The sequence below is a fragment of the Stegastes partitus genome, unplaced genomic scaffold, assembly GCF_000690725.1.
Source record: "Stegastes partitus isolate 25-593 unplaced genomic scaffold, Stegastes_partitus-1.0.2 Scaffold3660, whole genome shotgun sequence".
In the NCBI taxonomy this organism is placed as follows: domain Eukaryota; kingdom Metazoa; phylum Chordata; class Actinopteri; family Pomacentridae; genus Stegastes; species Stegastes partitus.
The window spans coordinates 2,738-27,318 of record NW_007581391.1 but is presented as its reverse complement, the minus strand read 5'-3'; the positions used below and the strand labels follow the sequence as shown (position 1 = coordinate 27,318).

The 24,581-nt window shown below is 42.5% G+C and overlaps 1 protein-coding gene across 1 annotated transcript in view; it reads left to right on the top strand.

Annotated features, from left to right (window-relative positions):
* The window catches only part of LOC103376086 (girdin), a gene marked incomplete at its 3' end in the record, with an annotated part of 29,467 nt that extends 5,101 nt beyond the window's left edge, over nucleotides 1-24,366 (top strand). The window contains exons 3-4 of the mRNA XM_008306447.1: nucleotides 6,202-6,310; nucleotides 24,297-24,366. Of these exons, the coding sequence (XP_008304669.1) occupies nucleotides 6,202-6,310; nucleotides 24,297-24,366 (179 nt within the window). The remainder of the gene's footprint in view (nucleotides 1-6,201; nucleotides 6,311-24,296) is intronic.
* Between the last annotated feature and the right edge of the window lie 215 nt (nucleotides 24,367-24,581).

Sequence of the window (24,581 nt, the reverse complement as noted above, 5' to 3'; positions counted from 1 at the left end):
CGAGTTACAGCAGACATAGTTGGGATTCCAGCTGCAGTGGAGAATGGCGGCGGGCAGATCTGCTGCTGGGGTGTCGCGCTGCTCGGTTCCCCCCACAGCCTCCTGCATCAAAGTGTGAAGTCAGACATTAATCTCTCGGTTTTTATAATCGTCTGTCTCGCTGGAGGATGCATGTCATGCGAGGCAGGAAACGGCAGCTGTGACCTTGAGAGGACAAAAACTTTAACAAGGCCGTGTTAATGTGAAACACTCAAAACCTCAGAACCAAGGGCGCGTTTAACCCCGCGGGGACCGTTGTGGGATTTGAGGCGCTGAATTTCTCATAGTTTTGCAGAAGTCAGTCTGATTTTCAGTTGTTGTCTCTTTAAAGCAGTGGATTCTCAAATTTTCGTAGACTTTTGCATTGTATTTTCGAATGCACCTCCTTTCAAATCCCCGCTTCGCCTGCTTTATATCCGTTTATATTGGCTCAGACGTATCTGATCCGCTCTCGTTTTCTGTGTTAATTTGCCGGTGCCGCTATTTGCAGTCAGCGCAAGCCCAGCACCTCCTCCATCTGTTTCACATTTCTAGACCTTCAGTGGCTCCGGAAACATAATCCCTTCTGTTCCCTGGAAGACTTTTGCTGTGAAACATCTGCAGGAAGTGTTGAGTTTCATTAACAGAAGCTTAACGCTGAGAATTAACAGCAAAATAGAATTAATCATTGACCAGGTGTATTATTTCTGTTCCATACTCGTGAGAAAGGCACGATTATGTTAACCCGGTAAAGGAAATGTACACCGCGCTGGATTTACACCATAAGCCGTGATTTTGCGAGTAGTTTTGGAGATTATTATTTGAGACGCCGACTTCGGGTTCAGTTTTGTAGTTCGATGCAGAGTCCTGCATCTCATCCAGCTTGGCAGGAACGAGTTGAGCTGCAGTTCCTATGGAGACAGTGGCAGAGGGGAGGAATGGGAAGAGGCCCTGTGGAAACAGAAAGACAAAGACGCCATGAAAAGCCAATATAAGGAAACAGGATGATGAGAAGCACATACCACTGGTCAGATCCTCACTGCTCTGTTTGTGACAGAGAGTTCCCAGGAGAGAAGGCTGAGGGATGAGAGAAGAGGATAGAGTCATTCTGACCACTAGACACTGATATACCTGCAAAACCACCTGAGACTCGTCTAATATCTGAGGCTACGTCCACACTAGTACAGTTCTGCTTGAATGGGTATAACTTCTAAGCGTAGAACCCTTAAAACGGAGACAGACGATGACGCAACAAATCCCAAGCTGCCTTCTGATTCATATTCTTTTTATTTTTACTTTAAGTACAGCTGCTCGCATATGGTACAAACTATTTCGTGCAGTATGTATACAATTGGGACGTCGTGCTTTGACATTGCCGTGTATGTAACATAACTGCTGCAGAGGATTGTGGGTCCGAGTGCCCAGAAAAGCACGCCGGCTTGTATTCTTTAAAATCTGACCGGATGTAGTCGGACATCTGTGTGATTTTTAGCATACTACAGTTAATGTACTGCGTATTGGGACACACTAAATGTTTTTCTGGCGTACTTTAGAGTATGGAAGTATGGATATTGGAACGCAGCCCCGATGCATGTTCTCCACGGCCATGATGACCTTATACGCATGTGTCACCTCCTACAACTAAGCAGCCAACCATCTGCTTCATGTTTACATGCACATGCCCAGCATACGTGGATCATTATGTGATACAGATTTCTCTGCCGAGACACTCGTATAGATGTAGATTGTTTTTGTTCAAATATAAAATGTATTAGAGAGGACGTAGCCCTATTATCGCTAACTGGTATGATGATGGTATCCAGAGCTTTTTTCAATTTTATATGACTTTATAATGTGCATTTACTGCTTTAATTTAATAGTAGAAAGATGGTAGGCGTATAACGCTCTATTGTCACTACTTGATTCTTCACTAGTTTGACATTAATTGCAGAAGAGCGCGTTTAGAGATCACCGTTCTGCACTAGAGCCAATCGCCATCAGTTTTAAAGTATCTCCTAATGGATTCTTCCTTTGGTCATGCTTCACTCCTCGCTAACAACTTGGGTAGTTTCTGCAAAATCTTGCCGACTGACAAACACCGGAAAAAATACCTATTAGCTTCTGTCTGGGTTCACTGTACTTTCCATTTGTAAAGGCGGTCAGTGTGTTGAAACGCGCTCTAGTATGACAAGATCTGATGGTAACCAGATTCCAGCTTGCATTTAGATTGAACTTGTACTAGTTCTAGTTTGTCAGGTTTGGGATTTTGTGCGTTTGCCATGAAACGAGTGCTATTTTTGTTTCATAGCATCATATATTCATCATGCATCAGGTGGAGTTTTTCATCATTCTGAAGACTGATTTGATTTGTCAGCGTGCCGTGAATGAACACTCCTGTTGATGTGTCAGACTTAATTTGTAAAGCCGGCTTACAAATTATCCTTAACTGAACTGTTAACCTGAGCGCTCCTGCTAATAAGCGCTCATCCTCCCAGATTTCTTTCCTCCTCGGCCCCTTGTGTGTCAGTGTGTGCGTGAGTGTGTGTGTCCTCTCTCTCTAAAAAACACACACTCCCCCGCTGTGTTTGGACAGTTCAGCTCATAAGCTCCGTCTCCAACACGTGGCTAAATCTAGCTCCGTATTTTCCTCTTTGTGTGTGTGCATTTAGCCGGCTGCCCTCTGTGTGTTTGTGTGCACGGGCATGTGCCTCGCTGCCCATGCTGACTGTAATGTAGCCTGTCATATATAGGTTAACGCTACTCCCTAACCTACCCAGCCAATCAAAGCCGGGAGATGAGAGGGAGAAAGCCCAGTGGCCCGAGGCTCTACATAAGGCTGCGGTGCCCATCGACAGCACGGACCGACCGGCTTATTGACTGACCGTCTGGCTCACTTGCTGACTAGTTGTCTGCCTTGCTGGCTGGATTTGCCCGTCTATCCCTAATCTATTTGTCTATTTAAAGGTTTACTGTATCAGCAGCAACAGGGATGGGTTGGGGTGGCAATAAGTGGGATTTTTTTCGCCGCCGTTACTCTTTTTAAGTCGCTGTATTTATTCGCCTGTGGGTGTCGGCTTGTCTCGTGTTTGTGTGTGGCGCCGGGGATTGGGCAAGAGAGACGTCGCGGCTCTGTTGTTGACGGTGATGGAACAGGAGTGAATAGGAAACTCTTTTCTTTCTGCTTTCTGTGTCTTTCTCACACACACACGCACGTCATTCACTGCATCACCCTTCTCGCTCTGACAGGATTACAGCCGCCTCTGTGCTTTTTAATTAATGGGTTAAATAGACCCCCTACTATGGACCTCGAAAGGGGCAGTATGTGTGTGTGTGTGGAAGGAGGGGGAGGTCACATGACTGTTCATTTAGACCAGTGTTAAAAGGAGTCCCTGTGTCCTTCTGATTAGCATAATTGTGTGTGTGTCAGGGCTGATCAAAAGGCTAATTAACACATCCCCACTGCAGCCGGTTGACCTAAGAGACTTGATTTTTCATTTGAAACCAGGAATTTTTTTTGCGTGTGACTTAATACCTATTGTGCTTTATTGCCTTTTGGATTTTAGAGTTAAGCTACTAAAGCCGTATTCTGTCACTTGGCAGCACTTTTATTTCATCATTGACATGTAAAGTGGATTAAATTAGTAGTAGGGAAGTATACATTCTTTGCTGTGAAGCCATGGCGTGCGGTTTGGCTGAATCGCTCTCAGTAGAAACAGAGCATGTTATAGTAATCAGGAAGATGTCATTCAACCAGAAGTCCTCTGTGACTTCAAGCATCCTCCAATCCGAATGTCCTTGAGGAAGCACAATCCTTCACCTTGAACCCGCTCTCTCCAGCGGAAAAAGACAGATAAAATACGTGAAATATCTTCTGAGACTGCCTTTGTTGTGTATCTGCGTCGGGCTGTATCGAGCTGCAGGCGCGGCTGCGCTGCTCCCGAGTTCAAGAGTGCAGATGCAGTCGTGCACATACATGCATGACTTCACATGCGCTGCACACTGCTTGCACGCATGCATACATTCATAAGCAGCCAGGACCCTCCTTGCCCCTATTCAGGGGGGGGAGGAGGGCCTGTTGACCCTCATATATAGGTCACGGTATGTACACGCTTTGAAGTCTGAAGTGGGTATATCATTAAAACGAGAGCTGCTCCCTGACGCTGTTGTTCTGAGGCTCTGAAAATCTCAAGTACACGAGTAGGGTTGTTTTCCGAGACGGTTCCAAGGAAAATATCATGAATTAATTACAGAGATGTGTTTTTGTCACAGAGGATGGGAAGGGTTTTACTATTTTTCTTTTCTTGTTCTTGACACATGGAAGCTGAGAGATGACAGATTTTCTAAACATGCTGCCACCACCAGCGTCCCAGAGCAAATTACAAATCCATCTGCATTTGTCTGCACGAGCCGTCGCATTCATACAGTTTCAACTCTGCAGATGTTTATTTTGATATTGTATAATCATCATATTACTACATTGTGCTGGATTTCCTTGGACGATGAATGTTTTTAGCTGTTACAATGCTCCGACTGTTTAGTTAGCAGCATGCCAGCTAGATCAGGGTTTTTCCCTGCGCAGAAGAATTTTTGGCTCGGCCCCTGAGAGATTTCAACCAGCATCAAAGGAAAATCACCAGTGCTGTTGAGACTAAAAATAGGAGTCCAACTTTTTTTTTTAAAACCAGTTTTGTTAATTAGAGTCTCACTTGCACGAGAATAACAGACATTTTTATTTATAATCGTAAGAAATGACAAGAAAATGCACAGATTTCTGTCAAATAAGGTGACACAGACTCAAAAACCCTGTAGATACTTATTGTTTTATTTATTTATCTTTTATAATGTTACCTTTTCCAACCATGGCAGCGGCTAGACTTCATAATATAAGCAGTATAATTCTGTAATATTGTCAGATGCGTGATAAAAATTGATTGGAATCTCTACTGAGAGCTTTTACTGCAACCTGTGAGGTTACTGCAGGACATAAAACAGGTTCTCCCTCTATTAAGTAATCAAGTCTAGGTGATAAAATGCTAATCAGCTTTAAAACATGAGCCTAAAATTCAGAATTGAGGCTGAATAAGAAAAAGAATGACCTTATTCCTGCTAACATGGTACCGAAGACCAACATCCAAAGTTTCACTGCAAGTTCCCGCGCTTCCAAAGTGTCCTTTTACTATTTGGTGAACATCGGCTCAATAGCTGCTGCTTTAGGGGGTCTTGGAAAATGGAATTTCCCTCAGGGGATCTCTAGATATCACATTAAATCCACAGGTCTCACATTATATTAGTCTGATTAACCTTTAACTTGCCATTTTAGCAAAGTTTTTTTTATCAGTACTTGCTCATTTTGTCATGTTGCTGTTCAAACATGGGAAAGTAATTAGCTGTTAACTGATGCTGAGTGTGAGCCTGACAGATAGTTGACATGTCAAACATTCCAAAGAAATTCAGACACAAATTCCTCAGAAGCCCTCAGAGTTTTTTCTTGTCATTAATAATTTCCTGCAATTATGCTGTCAGTAGAAGCACTTTTGAAGATGGTTCGCGATGAACTGAGGTTTGATATTTTGAAGGTAACTTCCACAGATTTAGTAAACGGCGGTGTGGATCGTTGCAGACGAGCGGTTTGTGCGTGGAATGTGGAATAAAACATGTTGACACCCGTGATGGCATCAGTCGTCATGCACGCTCCTTTTAACACCCCTCAGGCAACGCTCTGCCACATAAACACACGGCTCCTCTATTCGACGAGCGCCGAGGAGGGAGCTGCTCTCTTTGAAGAGGTGATGATCAGAGGTCAGGGGATTACTGAGCACCTCGGCGTGCGCTAGAAATTAAAATTCTTCAAAAAGACCTTTCAATTTTATTTATGTCTCTAATAAATTAGATTTGAAGGCTGGAGACGAGGCTGGTGCCACCAGATTGAAAGAGCGGCGGTTTTATGTGTCTGTCTTTTTATTGTGTCTGTGGTTCTCTTGACACGGTTATGGCACCAGGCCTTTGAAAACAAAGGTCCACTGTCACTGTGCTGCTAATGGTTTTAGGCCAAACACAGCCACATAGAGCAACATGGTGTCAGGCAACAAACCAGAGGCACGCAACTCGAAATGATCCTAAATTGTGCCTAAATCTTCAGTTGACTGTATTCTTAAATAACAGTATTTCATTTCTCTCCTGCAGAAATCCTAAAGCCACAGTGCAGAGGACCAACAAGAAGGTGAACAATGACCCCACACTGCGCATCCAGAACCTCTCCATTCTCATCAGGCAGATTAAAGCCTACTATCAGGTAAGGTTTTCTTTCTTTTTTTTTTTTGCTCGTATCAGCCCTGAGCACACTGAGGTGAAAGTTAAGTCTATTGCAGTCATCTTATATCTACAGATATGGGTCAGAGTCGCTTGAACTAAGCTCTACTTACAGCTGTACACTGTGTTCCTGAGCCGGGGTGGTCCTCCGTTCAAATGACGGGTTTTACCACCAGTGGAAAAACACAATCAGACAAACGGTCTCCTTTGCTTTCACTCAGCGTACACACAGATCCGAATGAGTCCACGCAAGCACGCGCCGCAGAAAGACGTTGCTGAGTAAACAAAGATGTATTTGCAGATGTTTATGCGTGTGATGTGGTATCGTGACCCCCGTCCAGCTGCCAGAGAAGACCCAGTAACTCTAAAGTGACGTGAGGAATGTAAAGCACACTGATGTGGTGCCGAGTCTCCTGCTTACTCTGATGCATGTCTGGTATTTATTTTACTTTTCGCCGCTTCGACTTCCCTGATTTTATCTCCAAATCTGCTCGTTCAGAACGACGTGTAGTGAAGTTTTTATCTCATGTTCAGTCAGTGTTAACTGCTCATCGGGACTTGTCGGTTTCCGCTCCCGCTGCGGTTAATCATTACTTGAACCAAAAGGAAATAAAGGAAACTTCCCTTTTATCTCGCGAGCTGAAGAAAACAGTAGAGAGATGAAAGGAGGAGGGGTTCTCTGATAACAAGACATGAGGAAAGTGAGGCCCACGCTTATGAAACACAGCACATTTGATGAGCTGATCGCTGTAGATGCAGGTAATACAGCGCTGTTACTTTCAGGCCACTACATGGTTGAATTGCATGTATCAAACAACTTGGGTCTGCAGCCCAGATCCAAAGCTAAATGCCAAATAGTAACAGATCTATAATCCATCTCTATCTCTGTGGCTGAGTGTAAATATGTAGTTTTTCTGCTTTGCACTGCTCACGATTTCCCATTGATGGTATCAAACGAGAGAAAGAGTAACGGTACCTTGTGTCAATGCAATAGGAATGAACTTGTATGTATTGAGAATGCAGTGTTGCAGGTTTTTACCATCACCTGAGCTCCTGAACCCTAAATGACCTCCTGCAAATCCCAGGAAGCCTCGTTTTTCCTCACTGACCGTGCAAATTAATGCTAAGATTTATCCAAATGTCAGGTGTTGGTATGTGTGTAGTTTCTGATGGTTTTCTGCACAATAATGAGCCTTTGCAGCTTCTTGCTACAGTTGTGCCTTTAAAGTCTGTTTTCCAGCTCGTCCCCTGCAGTCGTTGCTGCAATGCACAGCTGGATTTCTCTACTGTGCGCAACCCCTATACCAATTGTGAAACCCACAAGTTTGGCAAATGCAAACAATCCACAGACAATATGATTCACTTTATTGCTGCAACAGTGTCTCAGCGGGGTTTGTGATAACTGGGAGTCAAGCGTGACCCGGCACGCTGTTGCGACAGTACAGTGAGTTCAGGAATGTTATCGTGGCCGAGCAGTCGCGCTGACAGAGGCGCAGGTTTCCCACACTTCAGATTTCAGACAGTTTTTGGTTCGTGTCCTCGCGGTACGACGCATGTTTGAATGAATTTATCACAGACATTGGAGCATTTATAGATTTAAAAGAGCATGAAATTGAGAATACATTGAGTGTAAGGCTTGCTATGCTTTTTAGCTGAACGTCATGACTGTTCCTCAGTGTTGGAGTTAGGGCTGCAGCTAATGATTGTTTTCATCGTCGATTAATCTCCTGATTATGTTCTCCATTCATCAATGAGTTGTTTGATCTATAAAGTGCCAGAAATGGATGAAAATTGTCGATCTATGTTCCCCAAAACCCAAGATGACGTCCTCAAATGTCTAGTTTTACACACAAACCTCAAATATTTAGTTTATGGAAGAATAAAGAAAGCAGAAAATATTCAAATTTAAGAAGCTGGACTTTATTGTCCTAAAAAAATGCTCCTATGAAATAGTTATCAAAATGGTTGGCGATTAAGTTGCAGATTTGGTTGCACTAATCCTATCAGTCCTTTTGTTTTGATCGATTTAAATTGTTTATAAACCATTTTTCATGTCCGATTTACCGTCTTTGATTTAGAGCGAATAATGTCACTGATTATCTAAGTGCTTTGTTAGGCCGCCTTGTTTCCGAACATCCTGTTAATCACTCCTGGGTCATCTTATTTAAACAGTCGGTCTATTGTGTTGACTTTGGCTTCATAAGCCTACAAAAGCTCCACTAGGCTGCTTCAAAAGGGCTCGCAGCATTATCTGTGTCAGAGTCGGTGGCTGCTGAGGGTTAAGTAGTGACCAGTTGGTGGATGATGAGATGACAGAGAGCGTTAACGACATTATCGAGGGGCGACCGGGTGACTCGGTCAGCGGCAATACATACCCTCTATTTCACAATAATCCCCATGTTTTCTGATTTATGTTTCAAAATAAGAAACTCTAAAGTGGTGCATGCATTATAAACTTAATCTCGTCTATTTTTGCAACTTCCTTTGCTTTTCAATTGCACTTTTTCAACATGAACAGCAAACGACAGATCAACATGTGGATTTTGTTTGACCTGTTGCACTGTTAAACAACAGCAGAGGGACGAACTTCCATATAGGATGTTGGCTTTGTGGGTAAACTGGTGCTGTCCTGGTTACACTACATGCTAATCTGTGTGCTTTTAGCTTTAACATTGTAAACCAACAACGAGACTCTTGTTCGTCTACAGCGTTTGATTAATCTGCCCTGTTTGTCCGTGCATCGCTCTATTGATCTCCGAGTCGCACCATTGTTCAGCCACTTGAGAGACCACCTGCAGGTTTTAAATCCCTCAGAGGGCGGCTGCACTCTTGATGGCCTTTTAGGGACTTAACCAGCCGCTGAAGGGTTCCTGGTAAGATGGACTGGCTAATTCAAGAAGGGATTTTAATCCATATTTTAGGAAGAACGCCAGGCTGTGTGGCTCTTAGAAAGCTCAAGATGCTTTGTTTGCAGGAGGTACTGGCTGACATAAGAAGTTGTTATTCATCAAAACCTACTTGTTTTATGATTAACATGGTTTGATTTTCCACTTCTTTCTGCTTCTGCTCAGTTTCACATTTTTGACAAAGATTTACATTTTTGCTGCAAATGTGTGTTGGTTCCAAATATTATTTATCAATGTCCTTGATTACTAACACTGTATTAATCTTAAAAAACATATTGATTGACCCCTAAGATTCTGTTTATACTATAACATACTGTATATACTCATACTGCATGTAACGCTAACTTACATAATGCTTACTATATACTTTACTGCTTCTTTTGCACTTAGATGTGATTAGATTAGATGCTAAAGCACATTAGCTTGTCTTAGTGCTTGTACTCTGTGCATTGATAATAAAGTTAATTCTAAATTGTCCATAATTCGGTCAGTAGGCCACAAACAGACAGATGAAAAGTCGAGGGTTATGAAGCAGATGTGCAATCATTTGTGAAGATTTGTTCTGTCTTGTAGAGACACAGAAGAGTTTTCTTCATCCCTCTCCTGCAAACATTCACACCTGCACAATGTAGAGTTTTATTGGCTTTATGTCTTCACCCGTTCTGCAGGGAAAACACAGTATTCTGCTGTGTAGTGTTGTTTGAGAGTTGCATGCTTATCGTTAGTAACGTAGCACAATTACAGCTATACAGTTAGTTTGTTATTCCAGGGCATGTTTTTTCATATTCCTCCATAGTGTCTTCTACAATATGTGCATTAGAAAGTGCTTCATCTGTGTCCAACTCTTTTCTGTCTTTCTCCATAACAACTGGGAAACGAGCTATTTAATCATCTTTTGAATGTCATTTGTTGACTCCATCCTTCTGGTTGTGGTAAATCCTGGGACCCGCAGTTTATTTTTCGACCGCCTGCTCTCGTGGGATTTACGTCGGGTCCCGCAGGATCCCAAATCCCAGCGCAGTCCTCTGCTGTCATGCTTGCATACAGCGTCCCAACAACACATGTACAGTGCAGTCGGTGACACGTGTTTTGTTGTTTTGACTCACTGGAGTTCAATATGAAAGTAGTGACAGCTTTAATCTCAGGATGTTAAGATTGTGGAAGTTTGTTTTTTTGTTTTTTCCTGCAGTGCTGTTCACAAATTGAGAAGTGATGTTCGAGTCTCCTGCTGCGTTTACCCATATTAGGAAGAAAATGTGTCAATGATCCAGGAAAAATGGTTTTGATATGTGCTTTTAGTCGTCCCTTTGTCCTGTGGTTGTTTCCTCTCTCACCCGGCTTCACATTTCCAGACGTATGGATAAAGACGGCCCCATTCAGGTTGCCGTCTAATGGACTTAACAGGTTTTCAATTTACTGTAACACTCAGCACTTCGGAGGGGAAATTGGAGTGAAGGGGAAGCCTTGTGTGGTTGGTTGCTTCCTGTGATTCAATATATCAATTTCACTCTTTGAACTCGCTCTTCAAATTCAATTTTTTTGCAGCGATTTTACATCAGAATCAGTTAGAAACAGCCCCTCAGTTAAGGACGTCGCTGTGGGTGAGCAGAGCAGATGCACAAGTCGCCGCACTGGAGCGTAGAAAGGAAAGTAATTCACCAACATGAACTCGAGGCGACGCAGCGACGAACCGACGTCCACAGATGTATTGTCTCCTCAGTAAAAGCTTCATATTTCATTGCTCGGAGGAAGAAGGACTTTATTAAATCTGAGCCCTTTGCTGACTCGCCAAAGGCTCTCCCGGTGTCAAGAGAAAACTAATTCATTAACCTTGCTGAGGACCTTTCCTGGGACTTTCCTCCCCCATTCCTCACCCGTTTGCCGCCGTATGAGATGTAATCCCAGGAGCGTGTGTGCAGAAGTTCTGGCGCTAAACAATAATAATGGTTTTCATTTCGTGAGCTGAGTTTGTGTCATGTGTGTGTCTTTGTGTTCAGAGTCTGTGTTGTTGTTCTGATCGTGTAGGAGGAGGTTGATGTCTAGACAGGCTTCGATTTTAAAGCCCGGTAAACGGATCAGGCCTGAAGAGCTGAGAGCATATGTCCATGTGAGCGTAACGCGTGTTTTTAATGGTACACAGAAGCAGCATGTTCTCCACCAGCAGTTATTGCGTTGCTCTTGAGTGGGATATTAACTTTTCTCAGTTATTTCTGTACAGAGTCCACTGAAAGTTTCCTCGCGCCGGTGGTCAGTCCAAATATACGCTGGGCCTCTTTTTAATTCCGTGGCCTTGGTTTGGCATTCTTAAGCGGGATGTAATACGGAGCCTCGGCCAGCTGAACTAAATTCTTTGTGCCTTTTCTGGCTTTTCTCGAAGCTCGCTAAGTGAATCTCTTTATCCTGGTTTATGAAAATCAGGCTCCGAGAGCATCTGGTGTCACTCAGGGTCAACGCTAATGATTCACACCGATGGGAGGAGTTACAACTTTGTTCTCCACTTGAGCACATTTTTAGCTGTTTTCATAAAAATGTGCAAGTTGTAATCAAGTTTCTTTGTTGTGTCGTGCACAGAAACAGTTTTCTTTGCTCCCATGATTCAAGCTTCAGACGTTGCTTGTGGAAATAAGAGCACTTCTGTCCTCTGTGTGCCACTGCTTTGGTTTGGGGTGTGGCGTAAATGCGGGGAGCTCTGTTTTGACTGTTTAAAGGGTAACAGAGGCCACCATTCATGCAGAGTTGTGCCCGGCCCCAAGGCTCTGCAAGCGCTCTTTGGAAAGCCTCGAGGTAATGCGCACAGGGTTATCAGACATGTTTTTATTGGTTATCAACTGCTGGGGAACAACCTGAGAATATTTTCACGCCCCTGAGGACGTTGAGATGAAGTTTGACCTCCTTTTCCACACATTTCGTCTTTGTTGTTGCGCTGTGCGTTTAGATTTGTATTCCAGGGTTCAGATATTTATAAGCTTGCCAGCATTAAACCTGAGGGTTAAACCTTTGGGAATGCATTGCTGGCTCACTGTTTTGACTCTTTTCCCAGGCTGAGAGGACACACTAACTTCAACAAGCCCCATCCCTCACCTGCTATCTGGTTTACTGTTTAATATCATATGTTAGACCCGTTTTGCTCTAATGTTCTTCCCAGTTAAACACTTCTTCAGATGAAGAAGGATTCAGGAATAGAGTGAACATATCTGTTGCCAGGTTTGGAGCTTTTTTTTTTTTTTCTTCCTGATCTAAAGCTTTACAAAGACGCTCTGTTACTGGGCCAGAGTGAAGCTGAAACACAGATACAGGACAAACTCTTGCCATCGCTGAAATGCATACACGAACACAGTCTGTTATAAATGTAGTTATAAAAGGTTGTTTATGTCATCAGCTTAATCAGGAATGGAAGAAAAAAAATCCCATCTTTGTTATTATAGGCTTTGCCTCAAGAAAGTGATTGTTTTTTTTATTGCCTTTAACTAGAATTTCGTTGTTTATATCCTAAGTATGAAATTCCCGATTCCTCCTTTCAGCATCAGTCATGAGCCGATCGGTTTATTTATTCATTAGAACATGTGCTTGTAGCTGCAGACTCGGTGTGTGTTGTCGTGCAGCTTCTGAACATCCTGTTGATGATGGAGATTTTTAAACGATCACACAGGTCGCCGGGAGTCAGACATCACTTCAGGGAATATCATTCAATTCAGAGGCAGCTCAGATCGATCCGTCTGGCCAAAGATGTGAAATAAACATTAAGCTTTTAAGCAGTTTTTCCTCTTGATTCTTTTCTTAATACTACACATGTGCATTTAGTGAGTAAAATGCGAAAGATTGCAGAGTCACTTGAAGAATTCCAGCGACCAGACATCATGATTAATGACCCAAACACCTGATTACACCAGTTAGGACTGTGATGTGACTGTACGCTTAACGAAAAAACAAAACTGATATCTGTTACTTGTTTCTGGAGGAGATGCAAATATCACAAGCGGATTGATAAGCTGATAAGTAATGCTAACTGTTGTCTTCATGTGGCAGATTTTTCTGTTTTCATATTGCCGTCAGTAACCTTTACAGACGCGCTTTGCATCCAGATTCTCATCCCTTCCTCTTGCTTGATTTGCTCTCAAACTATTTATTACTTTGTGGCTTTGCACAAATGAAACTGCATGATCTGACCTTTTCCAACAGTGCTCGTTACTTGTTGGTGAGAAAAATCATTTTAAATTTGCATCAGATTTACCTGCGTCCATCTCCCATCGTTCACCGTCATCCATTATTCATGTTGGTTTTACTTATGAACTGCGTAGATATGTGTATAGTCTAGATATGCTAATGTTTACTCAATGCAATCACTGCTTAGATATTAACACAGCTATGCAATAATATGTTAATATCATTGCAAGAAAGAGCGAAGCCAGAGATTTGTAATTATTCTTGTTTTTGTACGAAAGTAATCTTATAAAGACGGATCAAACTCCTGCAAAGTAATATCATTGATCATATCTTGTGCTTGTCTGTTGAATAAGTCATGAAGTGCCTGTTGTGGCAAGAAAATAAACAGCAGAACTCACCCTTTCTATCGTTTCTCTACAAAGCATCGTCAAATATTTTGGAATTTACAGCAGATTTCTGTGTCGTCTCCAACACGCTTCTGAGATTACGTCCCACTTTGTATCAAGAATAAACAGAAAACAATGAATCTGATATTTATGGCAGTGATTTAGAAGTGTTGCTCAAAAGATAGCAAACATGTGGGCAAGAAGGTGGTCTCAGATGTTAGGGGGAGAATTTGCATTGTATGTGAACACTTCAGTAAATATAAAAATGAATTATTTCCATTAATGTCATTCGATATCCATCATGGCGCTGATATTTCCACATATATCCAATCTCCTCTACACAATTCTGAATAAATATCTCTACTGCCGTCATTTTATAGCGAGATACACATAAAAACGCAGTAATTTCATGTACAAAAGACGTATCTTCCCTTGATAAAGAACAAATCTGCAGGTATATCAAATGATGAAAGATCTGAATAACCTTGACCGTTCTGAATAAAGACAAGATGCAGCACGTGTGGCTGGTTGTTCTGTTGACCAAGATAAGAGCTTTAAATGTAAAGGTGGGGAAATTACTTAGAAAATAGCCTCGGGCTCACGGGGTTAATGGGATTTCTTCTGAACACAGCCACACATTGTACTTTGCTAGATCTTAAACAACACGGCAAATATTCTAGTAAATGTCACTCAAGTGTCGTCTACTGCTGCCGGCTTTCTAATCATCTCCTTACTGTAAACAAACACCACTGACACACATTCGTACACAAACGTCTGCGCTGTTTCTGAGCTTTTATAGTAAGTATGTTGTTCCTTTTTACACCCAGAGCCGCTCATCAATCACATAATCACAGCCCAAGGTCGGCTCACCGAAACAACACCATATGTGGGCCAGCAGCTACTCGGTCTGTTTCTACACGGGCCTGGTGAGATGGAGCACATGTGAAGGGGAATTTGTGGCAGTTCTGATGTAGAGTAGGTTCCCATATGTGAAAAGGCAGCTATTTTTAGCAGAGTTAATGTATGAAGGGGAAGCTAGAAACTGGGTTCTTCTTCTTCTTCTTCCATCACTGAACTAGAACACGCTGGAGTCGCTGCTCTGTGGTTAAAATGGTTAAAATCCAATATTAATACTCACATTTTGAAGATACTGTATTCATGCAGCACCTTTTACAATGTGGACAGGCGGAGCCCATTTTCATCCCTGCGACTTTCTTTCTAACGTCTAATTTACAGCAGCACATTTACGCTGAACCATCACTGCAACAAAAAGACAATTATTGCTCTGCAAGTTTACTGCCACGAAGCCATTTAGCAAATTAAACCAAATTGCAAGCAGTGGATTAGTCACAAAAAACATTCAACAGAAACAATCAGGGTTCATTTGAATGACGCATTAGAGACGGCGGTAATCACCTCGACTTAAATTGCATCGAATGACGTGAACTTTTTCCAGCGGGTGTGAAGCAGAGCCCCGGGGCGGCGGAGTGCAGGGCCCGGGCTTCCCCTGGCCCACCTGCCTCCACCTTTGAGAGCAGCAGCAGGATCAACCTCTCGTTCTGCCCCCGGGCGCCGCCGTAAAAAGCACTCTAGCTGATAGATAACACAGAAGAACAAAAGAAACAGACAACTAATGGCGTGTTTTCTCCTCCTCCTCGTGTAAGAGATGATCTGTCCATCTGGCCGGCAGTAGATCCTGACTGCTGTTCTTTTCAGTGCGTGTTTTTATAGCCACGAGCAACGATTGATTTTGTTCTCCGGGTCAAATCTAATTAATTAGTTGTTCAGCATATACGTTGGCTTTGTTTTGCTTTACACATAACTGGAAATTATGCGCTAATTAGTATAATCAGTTTGTTTCTAAAGCTGTCTTGTTGCTCTGCAGGGCTTCTGTCACAACAATCAAAAAAAAATCTAAGCTGAAAGATGAATGTCCAAATTTATTTGGTGCGTTTGTATCCTGGTTGAACAATGAGTTTCTCAGTGGAATTAACTTTGTTATAATTTCTAAGAGCCCCTAAATTAGTTGGCAGATAAGAAAGATATTTTATCTTGTTAAAAAATTGCCAATAATTCCCATTTTTCAGAGAATGTAAAAACAGATTTTGAACTTTCCAATGGTCCTATGTTCAAGAAATGTAACCAAACTTAAGCTAAAAATTGGGATATTTCTTCAAAATCACTTTATTCTGCATGTCTTGGGGTTTATAAAAGTATTCTGCATCTGATCTTGGAACAGTTGACAGTCCAAAACCCATCATCTGGTTTGAGAGTCAGGGTTTTGTTTTGTTTCTCAGAGCAAGAAACTGTAAAACCAGGAAGACTCATTGGATCAACTTTCTTGAATTAATCCTGTGTGATTGGTTTTGTCTGAAACACTCACTGAATCAAAGCTTACCATCATGATGTTTCACTAAATTGCTGTAATTTACATGCTTCATTTATACATTTGCCCAAAATATAGTGTTTGGTCTAACCAGACTCTGTAAAAAAAAGAAAAAAAAGAAAAAAATCTCAGCTTCTTGGCTCCACTGGGAAGCCATGTATGACATGACTGCAACCAACAGTCGCGTGACAAAAACTCAGAGATTCTTGCAGCCTGCACGGAGCAGACAGGAGACAAACACAGAAACAAATCAAAAATCTAACATGTAAAACATCTGCACTGTGTCGAGGCATAATTCATTTCCAGTTTTGGTAACATCTGGGGGCACGTTTCTTTCATTCTAACTTTGTTATGCTGCACATTTTTGGATTATCTCTGCTTCTAGTCATGGTTGTTCTGTTTCCATAGAGGTGCAAATGAGCCAACAGTGAGTACAAATGTGACCCGAGCAAAAAAGTATAAATAAAAAATTGCCCAGAGACTGCTTGGGGTTCAAAGGGTTAAATACTAGTTTCGGTTTGTGTCCCCAATAAGCTGCTGGAGTGATGCTGATTTGCTCATTCGACTGCAGTGCGCAAACCCCTTTTGTGTTCTCGTGGCTCTATTACAGCGCTGAACAGCAGGAAAGGCTAATTTTTTATTTTTTTTTTAATGTTGCATTGATTCACTTCAGGAGGATGTAGTGAGATCTGGTGTTTAAGTGCTTGTCAGTGTGTGTGTGTGTGTGTGTGTGTGTGTTGTGATGCGACAGAAAGCGGAAGCACGCTCCTTCCCATTGTTGGCGGTAATAACCTTTTCAGCTTGATAATCTCTGCAGTTTTTCAGCAGGAGAGAAGTCCGCAGAGGGCAGGAGAGCTCGTGTGTTTTGCGGGTGTGTGTGCGTGCGCGCTCTTGAGCGTTTACTGTACCATGTGCGTCAGACTCTCCGGCACGGGGAGGATAAACCCATCTCCCCGTTTCTATGGTAACGCTCCATGTCTGCAGAATGGGTGTGATTCAGGCTTTTAGGGTTCATGCAGCAACACACACACACACGCACACACGTAGTTGTAGTAGTAGCAGCAGCACAATTAGTCCCCTGTTAGAGCCGGTAGCGGAACTAGCGCCTGGTGTGCGTCGGGGAGGGTTAGTTTAACAGACAGCGCTCCTGTGAGGCAGAAACACAGCAGCCTTATAACCTTTTTACTCGCACAAACTTGCACACATACACGCTTTAACATCCATCCCGGCATGGCCTTGGTCATATAGTGCGTTTCTGTGCAATATTGCCGGTAAATCAGCAAAATATTATCTCTGTTGTCAGTAGACATAATTTAGCTAAAGACAAAAGAGCAGGAAGGAGACCGAGAATCATTTGTGTTTTGCTCGGATGCCAGAAATCAGATGAAATATCTCACCAGGAGGGATGAAGCAGATCAATATGTTTCTAAGCATCAGACCTGCAGAGCTAACTTCACTATCACGTTGCTCCGCTCGCGTAATCCACCCCATAATAACACCAAATATATCGAGTGAGTAAATGCTATTGCGCCCGAGTGGATGCATCGGAAAGAAGTTGTGGACAAGCTCTCTCCCCCCTTTAAACCGGCACCTCATTCTATCAGTCTGTCTAAATGTCTCTGTGGGATGGAAGAGGAGCTAGTGTTGAGATCCTGCTGGAATCAATAATACAGCAATATAGTGTCAGGATGGGGGGATGGTGGGGGTGAAGGGAAGATGAGAAGCGAGGAGGAGGAGGAGGCAGCAGCTCATCCCTGCGTGCCTGGAGTGAGAAGTGATGGAATCAAAGCTGCATCTCTTTTACTTCCATTTCTCATCTTATTTTCTGTTTTCCCCCTCCTCCACACACACACACACTCACACACACACACACACACCCTCCCCTCTGTGTGAATATTGGCTTTTTTTTGAAAGTTTAAATGACTGCGATTTCCACGTCCCGCATGTGTGAAACGGGCGTGATTGGATATATAGAATATCGGTCACACTGACTGAGCCGAGGACGTTTCTGCTGCCACGGCGACAGCAAAGTGCGAGTGTTGACGTTGGCAGTGTTTGCAGCACATTGCCGTGACATGCTCAGTGTGGTGGCTGGTCCGTCTCCTGCAGTGTCCGTCATGTTTTATGTATGAGGGCTAAGCCTTTGCCGGCTAATCCAAGAGGCGTTTTCGGCTACAGTAGTTTAGCTTTGTTATTAGCTTCTAGCTAATCCTCAAAGCGTGTTATTACCCACACCCCTAAAAAAAAAAAAAACCTCAGCATACTAGCAGCATGCTTAAGGTGCTGCAGTAGGGAAACATGCATCATCCAGTTATATCTATATGGTGCAAATTGCTCTTTATCTGATTGATAGTGTCTTTCTCCCTGTGGCCTAAAATACAGACATTGTCGTGTAACACACACTGGGTGAGAGACAAAGCTGTTCTAGTGTCCTGTTCTGCAGGAAACACACGGCGGTGTTTGCACTCTCAGTATGTGTCTCACATCTCGTCTGCATCGGTCCTGTGGTGCTACAATCTGGCCTTTAACCCTTTGAACCGCAAGCGGAGGCGTTTTTACTCACTGTAGGCTCATTTTACACTAAAGTCCTGCACCTCAGCGGTTAACAGCACATTAACGGGTAGAAATAAGGAGATTTAAAAAATTTCTGTGCAGCAAAACAAGGTTATAATGTAAGAAAACATAAAAAAACTAAAGTTCTTCTTGTTTGATTATTAATTTTACAAAAATAACAAACTGCATGTACAACACTGTCCAATAGTTACCCAGTGTTACCAAAATACTGACTTCACATTCTGCGTTTTACTGCTTTAATTTGCTTCTAACACTTTTCTCCTATCTGAACACAGCCCTCAGTACAGCTGAAACTTCTATGAATTATTGTCACATGACTGTTGGTCGCAGTGGAGTAACTAATAGCTTCTCAGTTGCACCAAGGAGCACCAAATTTTTCGTTTTTTACAGAACCTGTTTGGAGTAAACGGTTTATTTTTTGGCAAATTTTTAAGCTTAAATTAGTTGAATTATTGCAACAAAACCAAAAGTCACACATGATTAGTTCAAGGACCGTCAAAAAGTAGAAAATCCAACTGTTTCTTGCTTTAAGAAATGCTGTAATTTAGCTTTTTTTTTGGTTAAAAAGATCTTTTACAAGCCAGGTGGTGGGTCTTGTGCTTCAGAGGGTCAACTGTTACTAAATCAGATGCACAATACTTCTCAAATACACAAAAGTTCATCTAAAGCTCACGAGGGTTTATTTATTTTTTTCATAAAGCTCTCAGAACTAATGCCAGCACAGATCAGGAAAACACAGATTAACAAGTGCAGCACAAAGGACCCTTGAGAAGAGAAGGGAAGGAAAGGAAGGAGAAGTGGTACTGAATGGGCGCTGCGTCGCACTCGACTCATGACTCTGCACAGCGCTCATAATACCTTTGAAAAGGGAGGAAATCGGTTCAAATGAATCATTTCGCTGAGGAAGAAGTTTACCAAAACACAATATGTGTCAGGCAATGACGCTAAAGCTTTACTGTCCTTTTGTCTCACAGTTTTGTTCAGCTAAAGATTACTCATTCATTTAAAGACTTCCCGTGTGAACCTGTAGCGATAAACTGAGTTTACTGTATGTTTTGGATGGTGTGAAATAGAGGTGTGTTGCAGCGGCGAGATTTGGAACTGATGCATTTGTGGTAAAAGACAAACTCTAACACTTAACTTTACTGAAATGCCTTATTTCTGCTTTACATCTGCAATTAAAGAGGACTTTTGCATATGTAGCCTTCAATGTTGAGTAGCGAGTACTTGTGATATGTAATCAGGACATTGCTCAAAATCACACAGATAGATTGAGGCAGCACATTTAAGTGAATTTATTTAATTGGGAATAAGTTTAACCCTCCTATTACCTTCAAATTTGCTGACATCTTTTATCCTTGGGTTCAATTTGACCCCAGCAATTTAGATCTCCAGAAAATATCATGAATCAAAATTGTTTCCCAAGTTTATGTGTAAATATCTCTTTAAATAAAGCTGATAAAATTATGTCAGTGACTTATTTAAAGGTCAAATTGACCCCCAATATAATAGGAGGGTTAAGGAAAACAATCATACAGATAATAAGAAAAATGCTGAACAACCATGCCAGTAATCTGTCAGGCCTCTCGTATGAAACGAGTCTGACAGAACGCTCAGCCTGACGTGTGGTGCTTGCACAGCAAACACATGCCGCCTTTGTGCTGGAGGACAGGTGTGAGCGTGAAGCGGTGGCCTGAAGTGGGACAGGTGGTGGCTGTTCGTCAGACCACGGCTCCGGTTTGATACATCTTCTCTGTCTTTTTCTGTAAAGCCAAAAGCAGAGTTGACACAAGAACAACCCTGTGTCGTTTTCCAAAGCGCTGGTATCTTATTAACTCGAGTCAGCGAGTGTAACTGTCTGTATTGTATAAAACAACAAAGGCATCAGGCTGATATTTTCTCTCTCTGAGTCTTGAAGGAAGACACAAGGGACCACCCAAAGTGTCCCAAAGCTCCCGATAGTGTGACGCTCAGCTCTACAGTTTCGTTTGATGATGCAGATTTGGGTTTCTTGCTTTTTTATAAAGTGTGATGGTTGATTTTTGCACAAAGCGGCCGTCCTGACTTGTACGCCGGAGCACCGAATGCTTGTGCGTGAGGCGCCAACTGTTGCTGTTGGAGCTGATGATTCTGTCTGACGCTTGTTGAGTCAATCTGTCTCAGTCCTCAGACGGTACGACGGCTGCTTCGGTCATTTCTGCCTGGAACTGTCTGATTTTTAGTCATCGTTGTTGTCGGGATCGCTCCGTATAGTCACTGTAATTAGTGTCATCACCATATTTATTAGTCACTATACATTTACCAGTAAGGGTAGAAGTGATGTAATTCTCTTGCCCTTAACTTCACAACAAATAATGCATCATTGTCCTCTATGTGAAGAAGTTGGGTGGCATTTGTTAGCAGTGCAACTCCCTGACATGTCTTTTTTACCATCGATCAATTTCCCACTGCACGAGGTCACAACACTATTTAATATCATCCTGTTAATAGTGATGCTTTCGATTACTGTGCTCCACATAAGTGGAACAATCTGCAGAAGCTACTAAAATTAGACAAGCTGCTACCTTTTTAATCAATTTAAACCCCTGTTGACTTGTACAGAGCAGCGTGAATGTGTGTTTTCTTTAAACTGTGTCGTCTCACTTGATGTCCTTCATCTGTTTGTTGGCGTGTATTCTAAGTATTGTGTGCTTTTCATGTTTTATATATTGTGGAAAAAAAAGCTAACCTTCATGATTACGTTCAGGGAAAAAAGACCACACCAGATAGACCTTGTATGTCTGAAAAGGTCGGCAGGTTTGAACATTCGTACATCATTTTTTTTTTCCCCTTTGAAAGATGGCATCTTAATACTCCCTGACCTCTCACCCTGCACTCTCCTCACACCACTGCAGACAGAAAGATAGACAGACGGGTCAACAGAGGTCGGTGCTCTTATCAGCGCTGAGGGGAAACCATGGCAACCACGCTCCCAGCCTAATAACCATGACTTTCCATTACCGCGACCCCAAACTCTGACCTTCACCTCAGGCCCCAGAAGCCTCGGCGCGTCTGTGTGGACATGAAGGTCAAAGCGCGGATCTGTTAGTCACACTGATGCTCTTTCCTCTCTCGTCTATTAAAGCGAGTCTCAGAGTGTTTGTCATGATGCGTCACCTGGTTTCTCAAATGAAAACCTGTTGGCACGTGAATCACAGACACTCTTCAGTGTGATAACATGTAGTTGCAGCTCCCTGTTTGACTGTCAGACCGAGCTATTATCTGCTTGAATCCAGATGTGAGCGATGTGTCGCCTCGTGATCCACATCTTCCTCTGGATTTAATAATAATAATAATAATAATGATACTTTATTAATCCCTGACAGAGAAATTCCATTCACAGTTACATCCGTCCGAGACAGGAACTGTCGGGACTGCCAGCTAAGCCAGCGCCCTTATATATATATATTTGTGTGCGTCTGCGTCAAATCAAACATCCAAAAGCAGAGTCGTCTCTGCTGCAAGCGTCTGATAAGGAGGATGTAGCTGAAGTCGCAATTACCAAATAAATGTTCTTCAGACAACATGCATGTGTGCACTAATACAGGGATATTGGAGAAAAGAAGAAATGCATAAAGATTTTAAAGAAAACTCACATGAAGGAATGCAAATCTGATTATTAAAACTGCAATTGTGGAGCGAGAAAACTATTTCAAATGTCTGTATTAGTGTATATATTTGTAGTAATTATTGTCACACTTGTTTATTCAATCAAGAATAGAGGTTAAATCTTTCTTCCATCTTTCCAGCGAGAAAAATAAAATAGCAATTTACTTTATTTCTATTCTTTTGAGGTAGATCAGTGTGAGTGGGCTGTATAGAAGCAATGCTCGATGCACAGTTTTAACTTAGACTTTGTGCAGGATAATCAGATGCATTTCTTAAATCAGATGTTTAGATTTTCTGTACTGTTAGTTCCAAGTGATCAGATCTCTCTACATGGCTTCCTGTAGGAATGATCAGTACCTATGTAGGCATTAGGAGATCACTCTTGATAAATTGTTTCCGGTAGCTTCCTTCCAGCTTTGCCTGTTCTGAGGCGTCCCCTAGAAGTGCCAGCAGATGATTTATTCTGGCATCTGTCCACGGACTGTTGTTCTCCGTGTTGTGCGCTCCTGTCACTTTGGATTTGACGCTGTTGTTGTGCGTCGCGCTGTGAGTGATGCCAAGGAAACTTCAGCCTTCAGAGTGTCTGGACTGATCTGTAAAAAAAATAAATAGAAAAACACATTTCAAGTCACATTGGCATTTTTTTTTTTTTTGTGCTGTCTAGACATTCTAAAATCAATCTGGACACAATGTGGAAATGCCAAGAAAAAAAAAAAGCAGACTCAGGCTGGCATTTTTAACAAGGCTGATTATTTCGGGAATCCATGAAAGCTGCACAGATGTGGTTCTATTCTGACCGATCAAAACCACCAGATTTCCTGCCCCCCCCTCTTCTTTTTTTACCTCCACGATGAGGTAATGCAATATGTATACGGCAGATGGTTACGGCAGAAGGGGCACGTCTACAAGCCCCGTACTTAAATAAGCCTCTTTGTCATGACTTCAGCAGTAACCTGCGTCGAGGCGTCGGGTCAGATGAGTTCAAGCTTCTCTCTGCCGTCAGGTACACATGAAATATTCACGTTACCTGACCTTCATGTTGTTTCTGCTTTAAGAAACCGGCCTTTCTCTTCGGTGCAGCTTGGAGTTGGTTAGTTCTGCTCTAAAGGTTGAGAAAAATATTTTGGCAAGCGGTTGTTGAGTCGTCCTGTGAGATTTATAATGAATGCATGAATCAAATAGACATTACATAATATTAATAGGTACAGATGTGGTTGGAATCGGTTGTGACACACCTGGGAAAAGATTAAGCAATGCACTTATGTAAAGAATGTGAGTAATTTGTTTTTGCCAGCCTGTTTGTACGCTGCTGCCGTGCCCTTAAAACCAAAACATCAACACTAATCATGCCCGTCCCACGCCTGAGTGCATTCGTACTCACTGCTGCATGTGTCTGCATGAGTGTCGTAAATAGCAGCTCACGGTTTCATTTCGGTTTTCGTGATTGACGTGTGAAAGGAGGCGGCCGTGCGGTGTAACCAGCAGTTTATCCCACATCCACATGGTTGCCTCTTGCTTCATCTCACACACATATTGACCAATAATGCACGCAACTACCACTCCTACTCAACTATGTAAGGTTCATACTGTTCATTTTGATGTTAACGCGCCTCTTTTGCAAACTTATACTTCAGATTTTAGAGGGTGTTACAGATATATTACCTGCAGGGTTTCACATAGTTGGAGGCCTGAGGATGTCTTCCTGCTGTCATGCTGCAACTGTCTAGGTGATGTTTCTGATGCCAGAGTGCTCTAGAAACTTTTCTTGCACCGCTGACAAAATCCAGCCTTCAGGAACTTTCATGTGACTTTGTTCGAGCTGGTAAATTCTCTTCAGCTTTGTCACCACCAAGGCTAAATATTTCCACGTGTTCTTCCTTCCTGACCACTTTCTTTTCTTTGCAGGAGACCCTCCAGCAGCTGGTGATGATGCCTTTGCCGAATGTGCTGGTGCTGGGCCGAAACCCTCTCTCCGGTAAGTGACGGTGCACCAAACACTACAACCACATCTATATACAGGCTTTGACCAGCGCTGTGCAGGTTTTAGTCTGAGTGCTCCACGACAGTTCAACGAGGGGACACATGCGATTTTGCAGAGCTTTTGTCACTGCATTAGAATGCAATAATAGACCTGTTTTAATTATCCGGTGCTTTTATGTTTCACGTCTCTGGCTGTAGATTTCACTTTCC